At 42.4% G+C, this 13,639-nt stretch overlaps 1 protein-coding gene across 1 annotated transcript in view; it reads left to right on the top strand.

Annotated features, from left to right (window-relative positions):
* The window catches only part of Fkbp9 (FKBP prolyl isomerase 9), a 47,888-nt gene that overhangs the window by 16,944 nt on the left and 17,305 nt on the right, over positions 1–13,639 (top strand). The window contains exons 2-6 of the mRNA XM_021188157.1: positions 576–721; positions 1,466–1,655; positions 2,270–2,415; positions 7,379–7,568; positions 12,053–12,198. Coding sequence (XP_021043816.1) covers positions 576–721; positions 1,466–1,655; positions 2,270–2,415; positions 7,379–7,568; positions 12,053–12,198 — 818 coding nt within the window. The remainder of the gene's footprint in view (positions 1–575; positions 722–1,465; positions 1,656–2,269; positions 2,416–7,378; positions 7,569–12,052; positions 12,199–13,639) is intronic.

Genomic DNA, 13,639 nt, shown 5'->3' on the forward strand with positions numbered 1-13,639 from the left:
TGTGTGTGTGTGTGTGTGTGTGTGCTCATATGCTTGCCACGGCACACATGAAGAGGCCACAGGATGTCTTGTGGCTGTTGGTTCTCTCCATCCACCATGTGAGTCCCAGGTTATCAGGTTTGCAGCAGGTGCCTTCACCAGCTGAGCCATCACATTGGCCCACCCCTTCCTCACTGAGAGCACCCTCGCCCCTCCCTCACTGAGAGCATCCTCACCCCTCCCTCACTGAGAGCACCCTCGCCCCTCCCTCACTGAGAGCATCCTCACCCCTCCCTTTATGCACTCCAGTAGTTCATCCATGGGGGCAGATGTTGGGTAGAGCAAATTCAAAGCCCTGGATCTGGGCCTAAGCTGATCAGCCCAGCGGCAAGCAATTTTAAGCGGATTTGTTGGCAACTTGTATTCAAGTTAATATAAGAGCTTCAACACTGCAGCTGCTGTCCAGTGATGAGAAATCCTGGGTCAGTAACTCCTTGGTAGGCCTTTTTGTCTGCTGCTGGGACCGTCCCGAAACTGTTTCCACTATGGCAATAACTGTGCTTTTGTTTCTCTCTCTCCCCCTTCTGGATTGTCAGCTATGACAGGGACTCTACCTTCAATGTGTTTGTGGGAAAAGGTCAGCTGATCGCAGGGATGGACCAAGCTCTTGTTGGGATGTGTGTAAACGAGAGGCGTTTTGTGACGATTCCCCCAAACCTTGCCTACGGAAGTGAAGGAGTTTGTAAGTCTTCATTCTGTTATTTATAGACACATTGGCAGGCCCTCCAGCCAACCTGACTGGAGAATTTGGGATCTTTAATAGAAGGAAAAGAAAGGCCCAACACCATAGCTATAGGTTTCTCTAAGAGATGGAAGAAAGTGCCGACACAGGAATCTCCAAGGAACTCTTGAGGAGAGTTTTCCTCTTTCTTTAATTTTATTTGGAGGAAGAATCTGCCCTTGGAATTGTACATCTGTGATGGGTTTGAATTCTTTTGGCTTCTGTTATCATGGCAGTGGTCAGTTGACTTCTTATTTGTGGGATGTGAACACATGTTTATTTAACCCACTTAGGCACTTAGGTCTTTGATAGTAGACCCAAGATCCCACTAAATTCAGCCTGGTGAGCTAATGAGTTCATTGGAGTAAACTGCAGGAGCTTGGCTGAGGGGTTACTTCCGGGCAGCTGCTGTATTACTAAAAAGCCCACTGTAGTAAGGGTGGTGCCAGATAAAAGCCTGTGTCTCTGGAGTTCCCAGAACAACTTGGAGGCAACTCCTCAGGGCACAATTCCTCTCATTAGCCGCTGTTTACACTTTTACAACTTTGGAGAGAAACCTAGTAAATCTTTTTCTGTTAGTCTCTCCAGTCCCACTTCCATACTCACTTCCTCCCTCCTGAGGGGAGCGGTTCAACAAGAAGATAGCTAGTCTAACAGCTGCCAGAAGGTGGCAGTCGCTCAGTGTGAACGCACTTTGATTTCCAGCTGGTGTGATCCCTCCAAACTCAGTTCTTCATTTTGATGTACTCTTGGTGGATATTTGGAATTCTGAAGACCAGGTTCAGATCCGGACCTACTTCAAGCCCCCCAGTTGCCCTCGGACTATCGAAGTTTCTGATTTTGTGAGGTACCACTACAACGGAACATTCTTGGATGGGACACTGTTTGATTCCAGGTAAGTGCCACTGTTGGCGGTAGTGTGTGAAATGCCCTTGGTTCCTTCTGTCATGTCTTCTTTCTGTGCTCATTAGGAAACCAGAAAATGTATTCTACCAAGCTATACTTAGTACTAAATCCCTCCCCATAAAATTCTGGTTGGTGTTTGATACTCTGTGGTGCCAGGGTCAAGCTATAACACTTTTAGAAGAAATTAAAAATTTCATTTAAATGATTAAATGGTTAAACCATAGTTGCAGAACTCCACTTAAGTGAAGAGACACGTTTCCAGTGAAACTCATGGATGTTTGAGTCATTTATATGGTTTGTCCATGGAAAGGGAAGGGGAGAACTATAGAGAGGTCTGAGGCTAGGGTAAAAACTAGGGAACTCTCTGAGACTTTCCGTAATGGCAGAGTGCTCAGTGAGTAGGCGAGCTGTTGACTGCCTGTATCCATAGGAACGTCTTATTTCTTCCTAACAGTGGGATAGATGCCTGCTGGGCCACATAAGTCCCTGCTCCTAGGGATGGCTGTGGGCTTTGCGTTTACCTGAGATTTGGGAAACAGAAATCCCAAGGGATGAGTTAGGAATGGTATGGAATTTGCTTCCTTCCTCTTTGATGTTTTTCAGCCATAATCGCATGAAAACCTATGACACATACGTGGGGATTGGATGGCTGATCCCTGGAATGGACAAAGGGCTGCTGGGCATGTGTGTCGGGGAGAAGCGCATCATCACCATCCCCCCTTTTCTGGCCTATGGGGAGGAGGGAGATGGTAAGTCCTTCTCTTCCTCAGAGCGCAACTCGTTCATTCTTGTATGTTTCTTTTCATTGATGAGTATGTGTCTGTGCCTGCTTCTCTGTACACATATATGAGTGCATTGCGCATAGGGGCCAGGAGAGAGGTTCAGATCTCCTGGAGCTGGAGAGTCAGGCTGTTGAGAGCTGCTGCATATGGGTGCTGGGAACCCAACCTGAGTCTTCTGCCAGAGCAGCTAGTGCTCTTAACTCCTCGGCACCTCTCTAGTCTTATTGTCCTTACCTTTGTCCTGTAGTCATCAGTTCATCTGTGTTCACTGAAAAATATCCTGCCTTTTGCTCTAGGTCAACAACACAACTATGGTAGCCATTGGCTACCATACCATACCAAACAACCACACGTGGTTGTTTACATTGAAGCAAAAATGAATTAATATTAAAATTCAGTTCTGGCCACAGCCGCACATCTCTGGTATGAGAGAGCCACACATTGTGGAGGGCTCTGAGCTACTCCACAACACCCTTTGTTTCCATCGTTACAGAGAGGTCTGTTGGACAGTGCTAGGCAGGACGATCTTCTGTCTAGACTTGCATTTGCTCATGGACATCAGTGTTCATGCTGAGCGCTGTGTTCCTCCCTGCCTTGCCAGCTGCAGCCCCGGCCACCAACTTCTCTCACTTTCTTATCTGTAAGCCAGATTTGATCTAGACAGTTTAAGGAGCTGTAAACATCAAAGTAAAGGTTTAGCCACTGATGTCTAAATTGACATATTTCCCAGCTTTCCCCCTTTGTTTGCATTATGAGTGAGTGAGTGTGTGTGTGTTTGTGTGTGTGTGTTCTACTTGGATAAACTCAAAGCATACCATTGGCTGTGACTATTGTGGAGTTGGTAGAGATCCTAGCATACATGAAGCCCCAGGCTTGATCCCCAGCACATGGGGTGCACACATCTAAGTTCAGTACCTGGGAGGTGAGAGCAGGAAGAACAGGAGTTCAAGGTCATCTTCAGCTATGCAGTAAGTTGGAGCCCAGCTGGGCCACATAAAACCCTGTCTTGAAGGTAAAATAAAATAATTAGTGTCTTATGAAGAGAAGTAGAGTGTTGACTCATAAAACAAGATTTATTAGTTATCCATATTAAATTTCATACATTTAATCATACTGATAGTTGGGTACAACAGAGACCTTTAGGCATTTAAGCAGTAGCTGTACATGGAGTAACGAATAGAATTGAGAGCAGGGCATGGTGGCATACACCTGTAGTAGCAGCTGACAGACTGAGCCATAGGATTTCGAGTTCAAGGCTAGCATGGTAAATAAGAGCCCATTTTAAAGAAACACAATAAAAAAGAATACAAATGAAAACATGGTGTTATTGAGGAAGTTGAATGGTATTCTGCTTAGCCATAACCAATGTAATATTTTCCACACTGTTTTCTGCCTTTGTGGTCTGTAGGGCAAAGGAGAGGGGAGGCTGCAGGGATGAGGCTCAGCCTGTCCATGTTTTATATTCCATGCTTGAGATCGGCAAACAGCTCTTATGGTTGTACTTTTCTGTTGCTGCTATAAAACACTATGACCAGAAGCAATTGATAGAAGGAAGGGTTTATTTGGGCTTACAGATCATCCAGGGAATAAGAGTTCATCGTGTCAATAAGCAGCAGGTGTACACTATGAGTGAGGTGAGAACTTACCTCTTCCAATGCATTTCCAAAGTCAGAGAGGCAACTGGAAGGTGTGAGGCCTTTAATCTCAAAGTTGGCCCCCAGGGACAGACTACTCTAGCAAAGTAAGGCTTTACTGCCTAAACCTCCCGAACAGTATTACCAACTTGGGAGTATCACCAACTTGGGAGTATTACCAACTTGGGAGTATTACCAACTTGGGAGTATTACCAACTTGGGAGTATTACCAACTTGGGAGTATTACCAACTTGGGAAGTTGGGTTCAAATGTCTGAGACTATAGGGTGGGGCTTTCTCATTCAAACCTCTAGAATGGGTTATTTTTATTTGTTGGTGCTTGTGATCAAACTTAGGGTCTTGTGCATGCAAAATGTGCTATCCCACCAACTACAAACCCAGTCCTGTGTACTGTTTCTTCAAAGAGTTGGGCATTGGAGTACCCTACTGAAGAGAAACAGTTTGAAAGTCACCACAAATGTGTCTTTCTTCTTGTCTCTGGAAGATATAATTATTCTTTTTAATCTTTTATCCCATGGATTTATTTATTTATTCACTTTATATTCTGATTGCAGTCTCCCTTTCTCCCAGTCCTCCCACCCCCCACCCCCATGGCCTTTCCGCCATTCCCTCTGTTTCCCTTCACCTCTGAGAAGGGGGAGGTCCCTCCCAGGGAACCAACCCACCCTGGCACCTCAAGTCACTACAGGACTAGGTACACTCCCTCCTACTGAGGCCACACAAGACAGATCAGTTAGGAGGGGAGGATCCATAGGCAGGCAGTAGAGTCGGGGTCAGCCCCCACTCCAGTTGCTGGGGGACCTGCATGAAGATCAAACTGCGCATTTGCTACATATGTGCAGGGTGTAGAGGGGGCGGCCAGGTCTAGCCCTTGTATAATTTTTGGTTGGTGGTTCAGTCTCAGTCTAGGTTGGTTGACTTTGTTGGTCTTCCTGTGGAGTCTCTGTCCTCTTTGGGTCCCTCAATCCTTTCCCTAGCCATAAATTATTCTTATTGATGTTCCGATTGTCTCATTCTTTGCCAACGGGAGTACATTCACCTCAGCTGCCAATGGGAGTACATTCACCTCAGCTCCTAAATATTGCTTTGTAGCCAAAGCTAGCTTTGAACTGCTGATCCTCCAGACTTAGCTTCCCAAGTGCTGACAGAATATTTTGGATATCACTTAAATAACAAAATAAGATTCCCGGCCTACTACAAGGAGTCATTTATTTCTTTAAAGTAGATAATTAGTGCATATGTATTTAAAATAACACTTAAAATACTATGTATTTATGTAATACTTCACTGTGCTCAGCTATCAAAGTGTATACTTTGGACATTTGAATTAGGTGGTATAGAAATTATATCTTAGGAAAGCTGCAAAAAATATTCAGTGAGTATACATTAATGCTAGGAAAATGTGAACTCTGGAGTTGATTTTTTGGGGACTAGGGCAGTAGTAGATCACTCACTGTGGACTTGAAGGATGGAGTCTGATCTTTAACAGTATGAGGGAAATAAACAGAATTAGAGAAACTTCCTTTCTGAAAACCTTTTTTCCATACAACATATTCATATATTTCCCCCTTCCCCAGCTCCTCCCAACTCCTCCCTATCTTCCTACTTACCCCACTTCAGGTTCCTTCTCTCTCAAAAAAGAAAAATCAAAACTAACTTTAAAAAAAAAGAAGGAAAAACAAGCAGTGGACAAAAATCACGCAGTGCGTTTGTGTGGGCCAGCTACCCCTAGGCATGGGGCGTGCCCCCCGAGTCTGCAGTGCATCTGTGTGGGCCAGCTACCCCTGGGCGTGGGGCGTGCCCCCGAGTCTGCAGTGCATCTGTGTGGGCCAGCTACCCCTGGGCGTGGGGCGTGCCCCAGAGTCTGCAGTGCATTTTGTGTGGGCCAGCTGCCCTGGAGTGTGGTTGATATTACCACTAACAGTGCATTTGAGAAAGCTGGTTTCCCCTTTCTTAGTAAATAGCTTCTTGATTAGAGGTGGGACTTGGCATTCACTCCCCCAATCAGTGCTATGATGCTGCCTGGTTTGAACTGGGCAGGTCTCGCTCATGATGTCACCAACTATGTTCATTTATGCCTCGATCCTGATGTATATAGAAGACGCTGAAGAAACTCCCTTTCATTCTCTTTTTCCAAAAGCATTAAATATGTGAAGTTTTGTTTTTTACCCCCTGAATCTTTCCATACCTACAGGGAATGTTTCAATTCCAGGGGGAAAACTGCTATACGACATACATAACTAACTGTCACTGTGCAGTGGTGGCACATGCCTTTAGTCACAACACTCTAGAGGCAGAGGCAGGTGGATTTCTGAGACCTGCCTAATCTACAGAGTGAGTTCCAGGACAGCGAAGCCTATAGAGAAACCCTGTCTCAAATAACCAGAAAAAAATGTCTTTCTGTATTGTTTAGAGATTAGTGAAAAAATTAGAACTGATGAAAAAAAATAGAAGTGTATGTGTTCAGTACAGATAAAATCATTCATTTATTTATTTATTTTAGGGCTGGCTGGGCTTGAACTCGTGTAACTGAGGAGGACCTTGAATTCTTATTAATTTTCACCTCTCTAGTGCTGGGATTACACTGGTCTGCCACCATGTCTCATTTTACAGATGAAATGTTTTGTCTTCAATATTTTTGCTCTGAGATTGCTTGAATCCATAGATGTAGAAGCCATAAATACAGAGGGTAGGCTGTGTCCAGTGTGACTCACCCTAGAAACATCTAAGAGAAACAGCACCATGCAGAAATGAGATAGAAAATATGTAAAGACCACTTATGGGTTATATGTATCATTTTTTATTTGTTATCTAATTTCTGTTTATTAACAGCTCATTTCAGATAAAGAACACTTAAAAAATGTGGCTCTTGTTTTTTTTTTGTTTTTGTTTTTTTTTGTTTTTTGAGACAGAGTTTTTCTATATAGCCCTGACTGTCCTGGAACTCACTCTGTGGACCAGGCTGGCCTCGAACTCAGAAATCCATCTACCTCTACCTCCCAAGTACTGGGATTAAAGGCATGCGCCACCACGCCCGGCTGTGGCTCTTGGTTTTAAAGAACACACACGTATAGATTTTCCAGAGAGAAGTTTGGAATTTGCATTCTGCGATGCCCACGGTTAAACACGGTTACACAACATGGAGAACAGAGCATTTGTTTCCTTGGCTTGGAAACGTCAAGGAATGAGGAACACCAGCACAGATGGCATGAGTGGTGCTTAAAGCGCTTCCTAAATTTTGTGTCTGGAATGAATTGTTTTTCCATTTCACTCTAGGAAAAGACATCCCTGGGCAGGCGTCCCTAGTCTTTGATGTTGCATTATTGGACCTCCATAACCCCAAGGATACCATTTCCATTGAGAATAAGGTCATCCCTGAGAACTGTGAGAGGAGGAGTCAGAGTGGGGACTTCCTCAGGTATCATTACAATGGCACACTTCTGGATGGCACTCTCTTTGACTCCAGGTAAGGAAGCCTACTCTTCACTCACCAGAACATCTGCCTAAGTGATGGCTCACTGTGCTTGGCCACGGTTGAAGTACACCATCAGTCCTGACTCATTTTAGTCATCAGGACAGATCTCTGTTTTCAGACGCTGAGTTTGTTCCAAGGTGGTTACCAGGGTGTCATGGTTTAGATGGTTTAGGAAACAGGAGGAACTTAGATTCCTAGGCACCCATTGTTCTCTTCCCCACTCCCACAACCCCAGTGCGGACTCTAGGATGTGGAATGGTCAGAGTGAGGTGAAGAGATACAGTGGACGAAGAGCCTATCTCCGCTGCCCTAGCTTCCTGATGTTGGATAGCGTTGGAGCTCTCTGAATATCAGCTTCAGTTTATCCCTTGTTTCAACACATTCTCCAAGATGGTTGAGTTAAGCTATTAACAGTGCTGTGTAAAAGCTGAAGACAGCTGGATGGATTCAGCTCCCTTGTGAATCGATTCTGCAGAGGGTAATTACTCTGCCTCTTCCTCAGCAATTACACAGCTGGCTTCAGCGCACAATGCGTGTGGCAAGCTATGGCATGTCTTGTTTATTCAGGTGGCATGCTAGTTTGGAAACCACTCCCTTAGCTTCCTATAAATATGTAGTGACAGAGCCGCCATGTCTCCGAGGTAGTAGACTTCTAATTTGTTTACCCATCCAAAGCAGCAAAGAGGGATTTTTCTATGCTACTTTTTTTAATTGGGATAATACTTTCTTCTTATTCTTAAGGTCTCTTTTATGTTTTTAATTATATTTTTTTCTTATGAAAAACAGTAGTCACGTGGTTCAAAATAAACCTAAGTAGTAAGTTAAGATAGTCAATATGCCTGTCTTTGCCTCGCTTGATTTATTCGTTAGAGTTAGCTACTTATTTTGATTAATTAATTAAGACTTATTTATTTTATGTATATGAGTGTTTTGCCTGCACTTATTTTCATATGTGTACCTCATGTGTACCTGATGCTCACAGAGGACAGAATGTACTGGATCTCTTGAAACTAGAGTTATGTATGGTCGTTATGTATGGTCGTGAGCCACCTCGTGGGTGCTGAGACCAGAACTTGGGTCTCTGCAAGAGCAACAAGCCCTCTTGATTGCTGAGCCACTCCTCTGTCCCCGGTGGAACCATTTTTATCTCTTACCCCTCCTCTTTCCCTGGGATTGAACCCTAGGGTCTCACATTGAGCTACAACCTAAGCCTTTAAGATTTCTTTCTTTCTTTTTTTTAGATCAGGTATTCCTGTGTACCTCAGACTGGTTTTGAATTACAAATTCTAGGATTACAGGTGCACATTCCTTCATATAGCTTGAATACTTTAGTTATCATCCAATGTGAGTGTGTGTGTGTGTGTGTGTGTGTGTGTGTGTGTGTTTTAATATAAATGCAAGCAGATGCTGATGTTGCTTTAATTCCTTTCCTTTTAGTTTATAGCTTATGGATATGGTGTGTCTCTGTGTGTATGTATGTATATAACATGTCATAAAAGAGTATATACTTTACATATAGTTCTGTTTCCTGATAGGAAGTTTTTCCACATTGCTGCATTGAGAGAACTCATTTAGCTTGAAAAAACCAAAAACCAAAAGAGAGAGAGAGAGAGAGAGAGAGAGAGAGAGAGAGAGAGAACGAACTCATTTAGTTTTCACATCTGTGTAGTTTCCCACTGGGCAGGTATAAAGTGTTTATATATCATCATCCTATTGCATTTGGCTTGTCTTTATACTTTTCTGTTACAAAGAAAAGTCTTCTCAGTGCATGTTTGTTATACTTTTTACATTTCAGCTAGCTTCTATCCTTTACTCCTTGGACTTACATTTCTAATTAAAGACCATTTCAGCCTGGCAGAATGGTATGTGCCTGTGTTCCCAGCTACTTGAGAGGTTGAGACAAGAGGATTACTTGAGCTCTGGCGTTAGGAGCTAGCCTAGGAAACATAAGGATGGCCCTGTTGAAGGAAGTAAGGGAGGGAGGAGGGGAAGGAGGGAAGGAGACGGAGAGATCATTTTTTGGGCATACTGGATTTCTGTCCATACGTTGGAACTATTGTTTCTGCAGGTTTTGGGTAGTTTTCCACTGGAGTGCAGTGGAATCTCATCCGTCCTAACCAATATAATATTCCATTGTATAGATTCTGTCCTAAACTTATGCAATCAATCTTTTTTGGGGGGCATTTATGGTTTTCCTACCTTTTGACATTTAAAAAGAGTTGTAGTGATGTTTTTTGTGCCTAGGTCTTCAAGTATAAGATTATTTCTGAGAAGAATCTTTGGGTAAAGCCTATGTATGTATGTATGTATGTATGTATGTATGTATGTATGTATATGTGTGTGTGTGTATAAAATTTTATAATATATATATAATTTTAATGTATTCTTAATTCAAATGGAATTATACTGCTTTCCCTTTTCCACTCTCATATATATTATCTTTTGATAGTTTTCTCTGGATATCATTTAGAAGTAAGACCCAGATGTGGTTGCTTATGTCTTCAATCCTAGCACTTGGAAGGCTGAGGCAGGAGGATTGTCTTAAGTTTAGGTGCTAGCTTTGTCTCAAATCATACAACAAAACAAATAAAGCTTTGTTAAGGTTTTTTTTTTTGTGTGTGTGTGTGTGTTTTTGAGACAGGCTTAGCTCTGTATAGCTCTGGCTGTCCTGGAACTCACTTTGAAGACCAGGATGGCCTCGAACTCAGAAATCCGCCTGCCTCTGCCTCCTGAGTGCTGGGATTAAAGGCGTGCGCCACCACGCCCGGCTATACTTAAGGTTTTGATCTGAAGTTCTTTGATGGTTATTGTTTCTGTATATTTATTTGGAAAGCTTTTATTATTATTTTTCCCTATTTTTATGTTAATGGTATTGTAATTTGTCTTTTTCTTATTGATATGAGGAAATTAATCCTTTTATGGTTGACATTGTTGAAAATATTTTCTCTGATTAGATTTAAAGTTTTTTCTGTATATTTAGTATTTTGACTATAATACAGCATGAGAAAGTTCTCTGGTCTTATTTGATTGGTATTTTAGGTGCAACCTATTTCTGGGTATCTTTCCCTTAGAGTTGGGAAGACTTCTGCTATGATTTCATTGAAAATAATATCATATGCCTTGAACATGAAGTTCTTCTCCTTTTCCTGTGCCTAGAATTGGTTTTCTAAATTATGTTCCACATATCTCAAATGTTCTATTCATACTCTATTACTTGATCTATCTTTGATATTGTCTGAATATTCCAATTCCCCCACCTTGTCTTCAGGCTCCAGTAATGTCTTCCTCTTGATGCAGTCTGCTAGTGAGTCTTTCCAACTTATATTGAGATGTTCATTTCCAGTTTTTTGGTTTGGATTTTTTCTAGTATTTTAGAAAACATATGTATGCATTTATGTTTGTACGTACATTATGTACACACAAGGACAACTGTCAATAGTGGCCACCACCCCACGGAGCTGGAGGTACAGGAAGGTTTAGGCTGCTGGTCTGTGTGTTGGGAACTGAACTGCAGTCTCTGTCTTAACTGCTGAGCATATCTAGCTATTCAGGGTTTCTCTTTATTAAATTTCTATAATTAATTTATTATATGCTGTATTGACTTCCTCGTGTACTTTATTTCTCTCTATTCTCTCTCAGTCAATTCCTTAGTTTGTGTTCTGTTTGATTTCCTTGAATATATTTATAATTCTTTTGAATTCTTTCCTGGGATTTCATCTAATTCACTTTGTAGGCCATCCTATGGAATTAATAATTTTTGTTGGAGTCAGGTTGTATTTATTTAACATAGTCTTTATGTTGTTTTTTTTACACTGGGTTTTGTTATCTTGCCAGTGGAAGTGTCTGCTGTGTTCAAGAGGAGGGGCTGGGCTTCAGTCACTCTAGGTGTCACTGAGGTGTCACTTTTGTCTGTTAGAGTGGCTCAGTCCCAGACTTTTGCAGAGTTGAACATGATCTCCCCAACTACCGTCAAAGGGAAGGCTCACTATGAAATTGCAATAAAACACAATCCTTTAAACTTTAGTTATTTTAGGAAATAGGAAACATGAATAGTACTTTGCACACTTGAGCTGTGGGTGTGAGTAGGAAGGGAAAAATCAGAGTAAGACTGACTAGTAGTGTTTGTGCTTAGATAAGGAAAGGTGAGGGAGGAAATACAAATATGTGAATACCAGGGGCAGATAGGGAACTAACTGGGAAGGAGATGTGGCAACGCCCATCAGCTCAATTGTATGGCTGCTTCTCACACCCACACCCCTTTTACAATGTGACCATACAGATAGTAAGCCCAAGGTGCCGTTCCTGCAGATGCTCATGTGTCCCCATTCCAGGGGCTGTGTCCTCAGAGTCTATGGTTGAGCTGTTCTGGGGTGTGGAGTTACCTGTGGCCTTTGGCATAGGGATTCTGAGTAATTTCCCGAGCTGCTTTGTGTGTCCCTTATAAATGACCTCATCTTTTCCTTCTTCTTTCATAGCTATTCACGGAACCACACCTTTGACACATACATTGGGCAGGGCTATGTGATTCCTGGGATGGATGAAGGCTTACTTGGTGTCTGCATTGGAGAGAGGCGAAGGATTGTGGTCCCTCCTCACCTGGGCTATGGTGAAGAAGGAAGAGGTGTGTATTACCCGCCCTCCTCACTAACTGGCTACTTCCACATTGCTCAGGTCAGTACTTCTAGACACAAAACAAGGAATCTAAATCCAGCCGAAGACTCCGTCCCACTGATGTTTTTCATTTCTAGAGCTATATTGGTTTGCAACAGCTTTCCACCCCCATATCCCTTTTCTTTCTGACCAGTGTAAAATCTGTGCCACTGATGAAAGAATTGCACGGTGAATTCTACCTCATTTCACCAATTGTTAATGCTTTACTAATATATGTTAAATATTTTTATTTTAATTTTATATGTATGAATATTTTACCTGCATGTATGTAAGGGTACTACGTGTGTGCAGTGTCTGAGGAGGCCAGGAGAGGACACTGAATCCCATGGAACTGGAGTCACAGACAGTTGTGAGCTGCTGTGTGGGTACTGGGAACTGAACCTTGGTTCCTCTGGAAGAACAGCCAGTGTTCTTTACTGATGAACCATCTTTCTAGCCCCAACACTTACTGTATTTTAACTGCCCTTGTATCTATTTATTTATTTTAATTAAGGTGGTTGAAAGTAAGTGTAACTTCACCGCCCTTTTGTTTTTTATTTTGCACATTAAGAAATCCCCCCCCCATTTAGCTGTATAATTCAGCAACATTAGTAAATTTAATGAGTTTTGTAGTAATCACTTTAATCCTCTGAACACTTTTGTCACCTTAAGAACAAACTATCTTTAAAAGGTTGTAGAAATAGTGTGGTGGAACAGGCCTGCAGTCCCAACAGTATGGAGGTAGAGGCAGGAGAGTCAGGAATTCAAGGTCATTGTTGGCTATATAAGGAATTTGAGGCTAGCCTGAGCTAAATGGGACCTTGTTTCAAAAACAAAACAAATAAAAACAAACAAACAAAAAAATGGACAAAACAGATGCAAATAATATCTGTTAGTTTTTGGGAGTTAAAAAAAGACAAACTTGAATGATAAATAATACCTCCAAATCTCCCTAAATCACACCACCAGAAGTTAATGCTACTGAGATAAGCATAGCACATCAAAAATGTTCATGTATCTGTGAATATATGCTTATTAAAAAGGTATTTAAAACTTCCATGATGTTAAAACAAACAAACAAAGAAGAAAAGGTGTTTGCTGGTGTGATTAAGGACCTTGAAGCAGGAACAGTGTTCTGATTATCCAGATGGCTCTGAGATGCTTTGAAGGTCTTTGAGGGAGTCAGGATGTTAGCTCGGGTGATACGCTTCATTTAGACTGAGGAAGGGGCCATGGTCACGATGCAGATTGCCTTTGGTCAGGGGAAACAAAGGGGACCTCTCTCTCCTGAGGCCTACAAAAGGATCACATCCTGCCAGCGCCTTTAAACCACACCGCTGACTTCCAGAAAGGTGTCTGTGTTGTCCTTGTCCTGTTCCCCTCCCCTCCCCTCCCCTCCCCTCCCCTCCCCT

The sequence above is a fragment of the Mus pahari genome, chromosome 2 (genome assembly GCF_900095145.1).
Source record: "Mus pahari chromosome 2, PAHARI_EIJ_v1.1, whole genome shotgun sequence".
Taxonomy (NCBI): domain Eukaryota; kingdom Metazoa; phylum Chordata; class Mammalia; order Rodentia; family Muridae; genus Mus; species Mus pahari.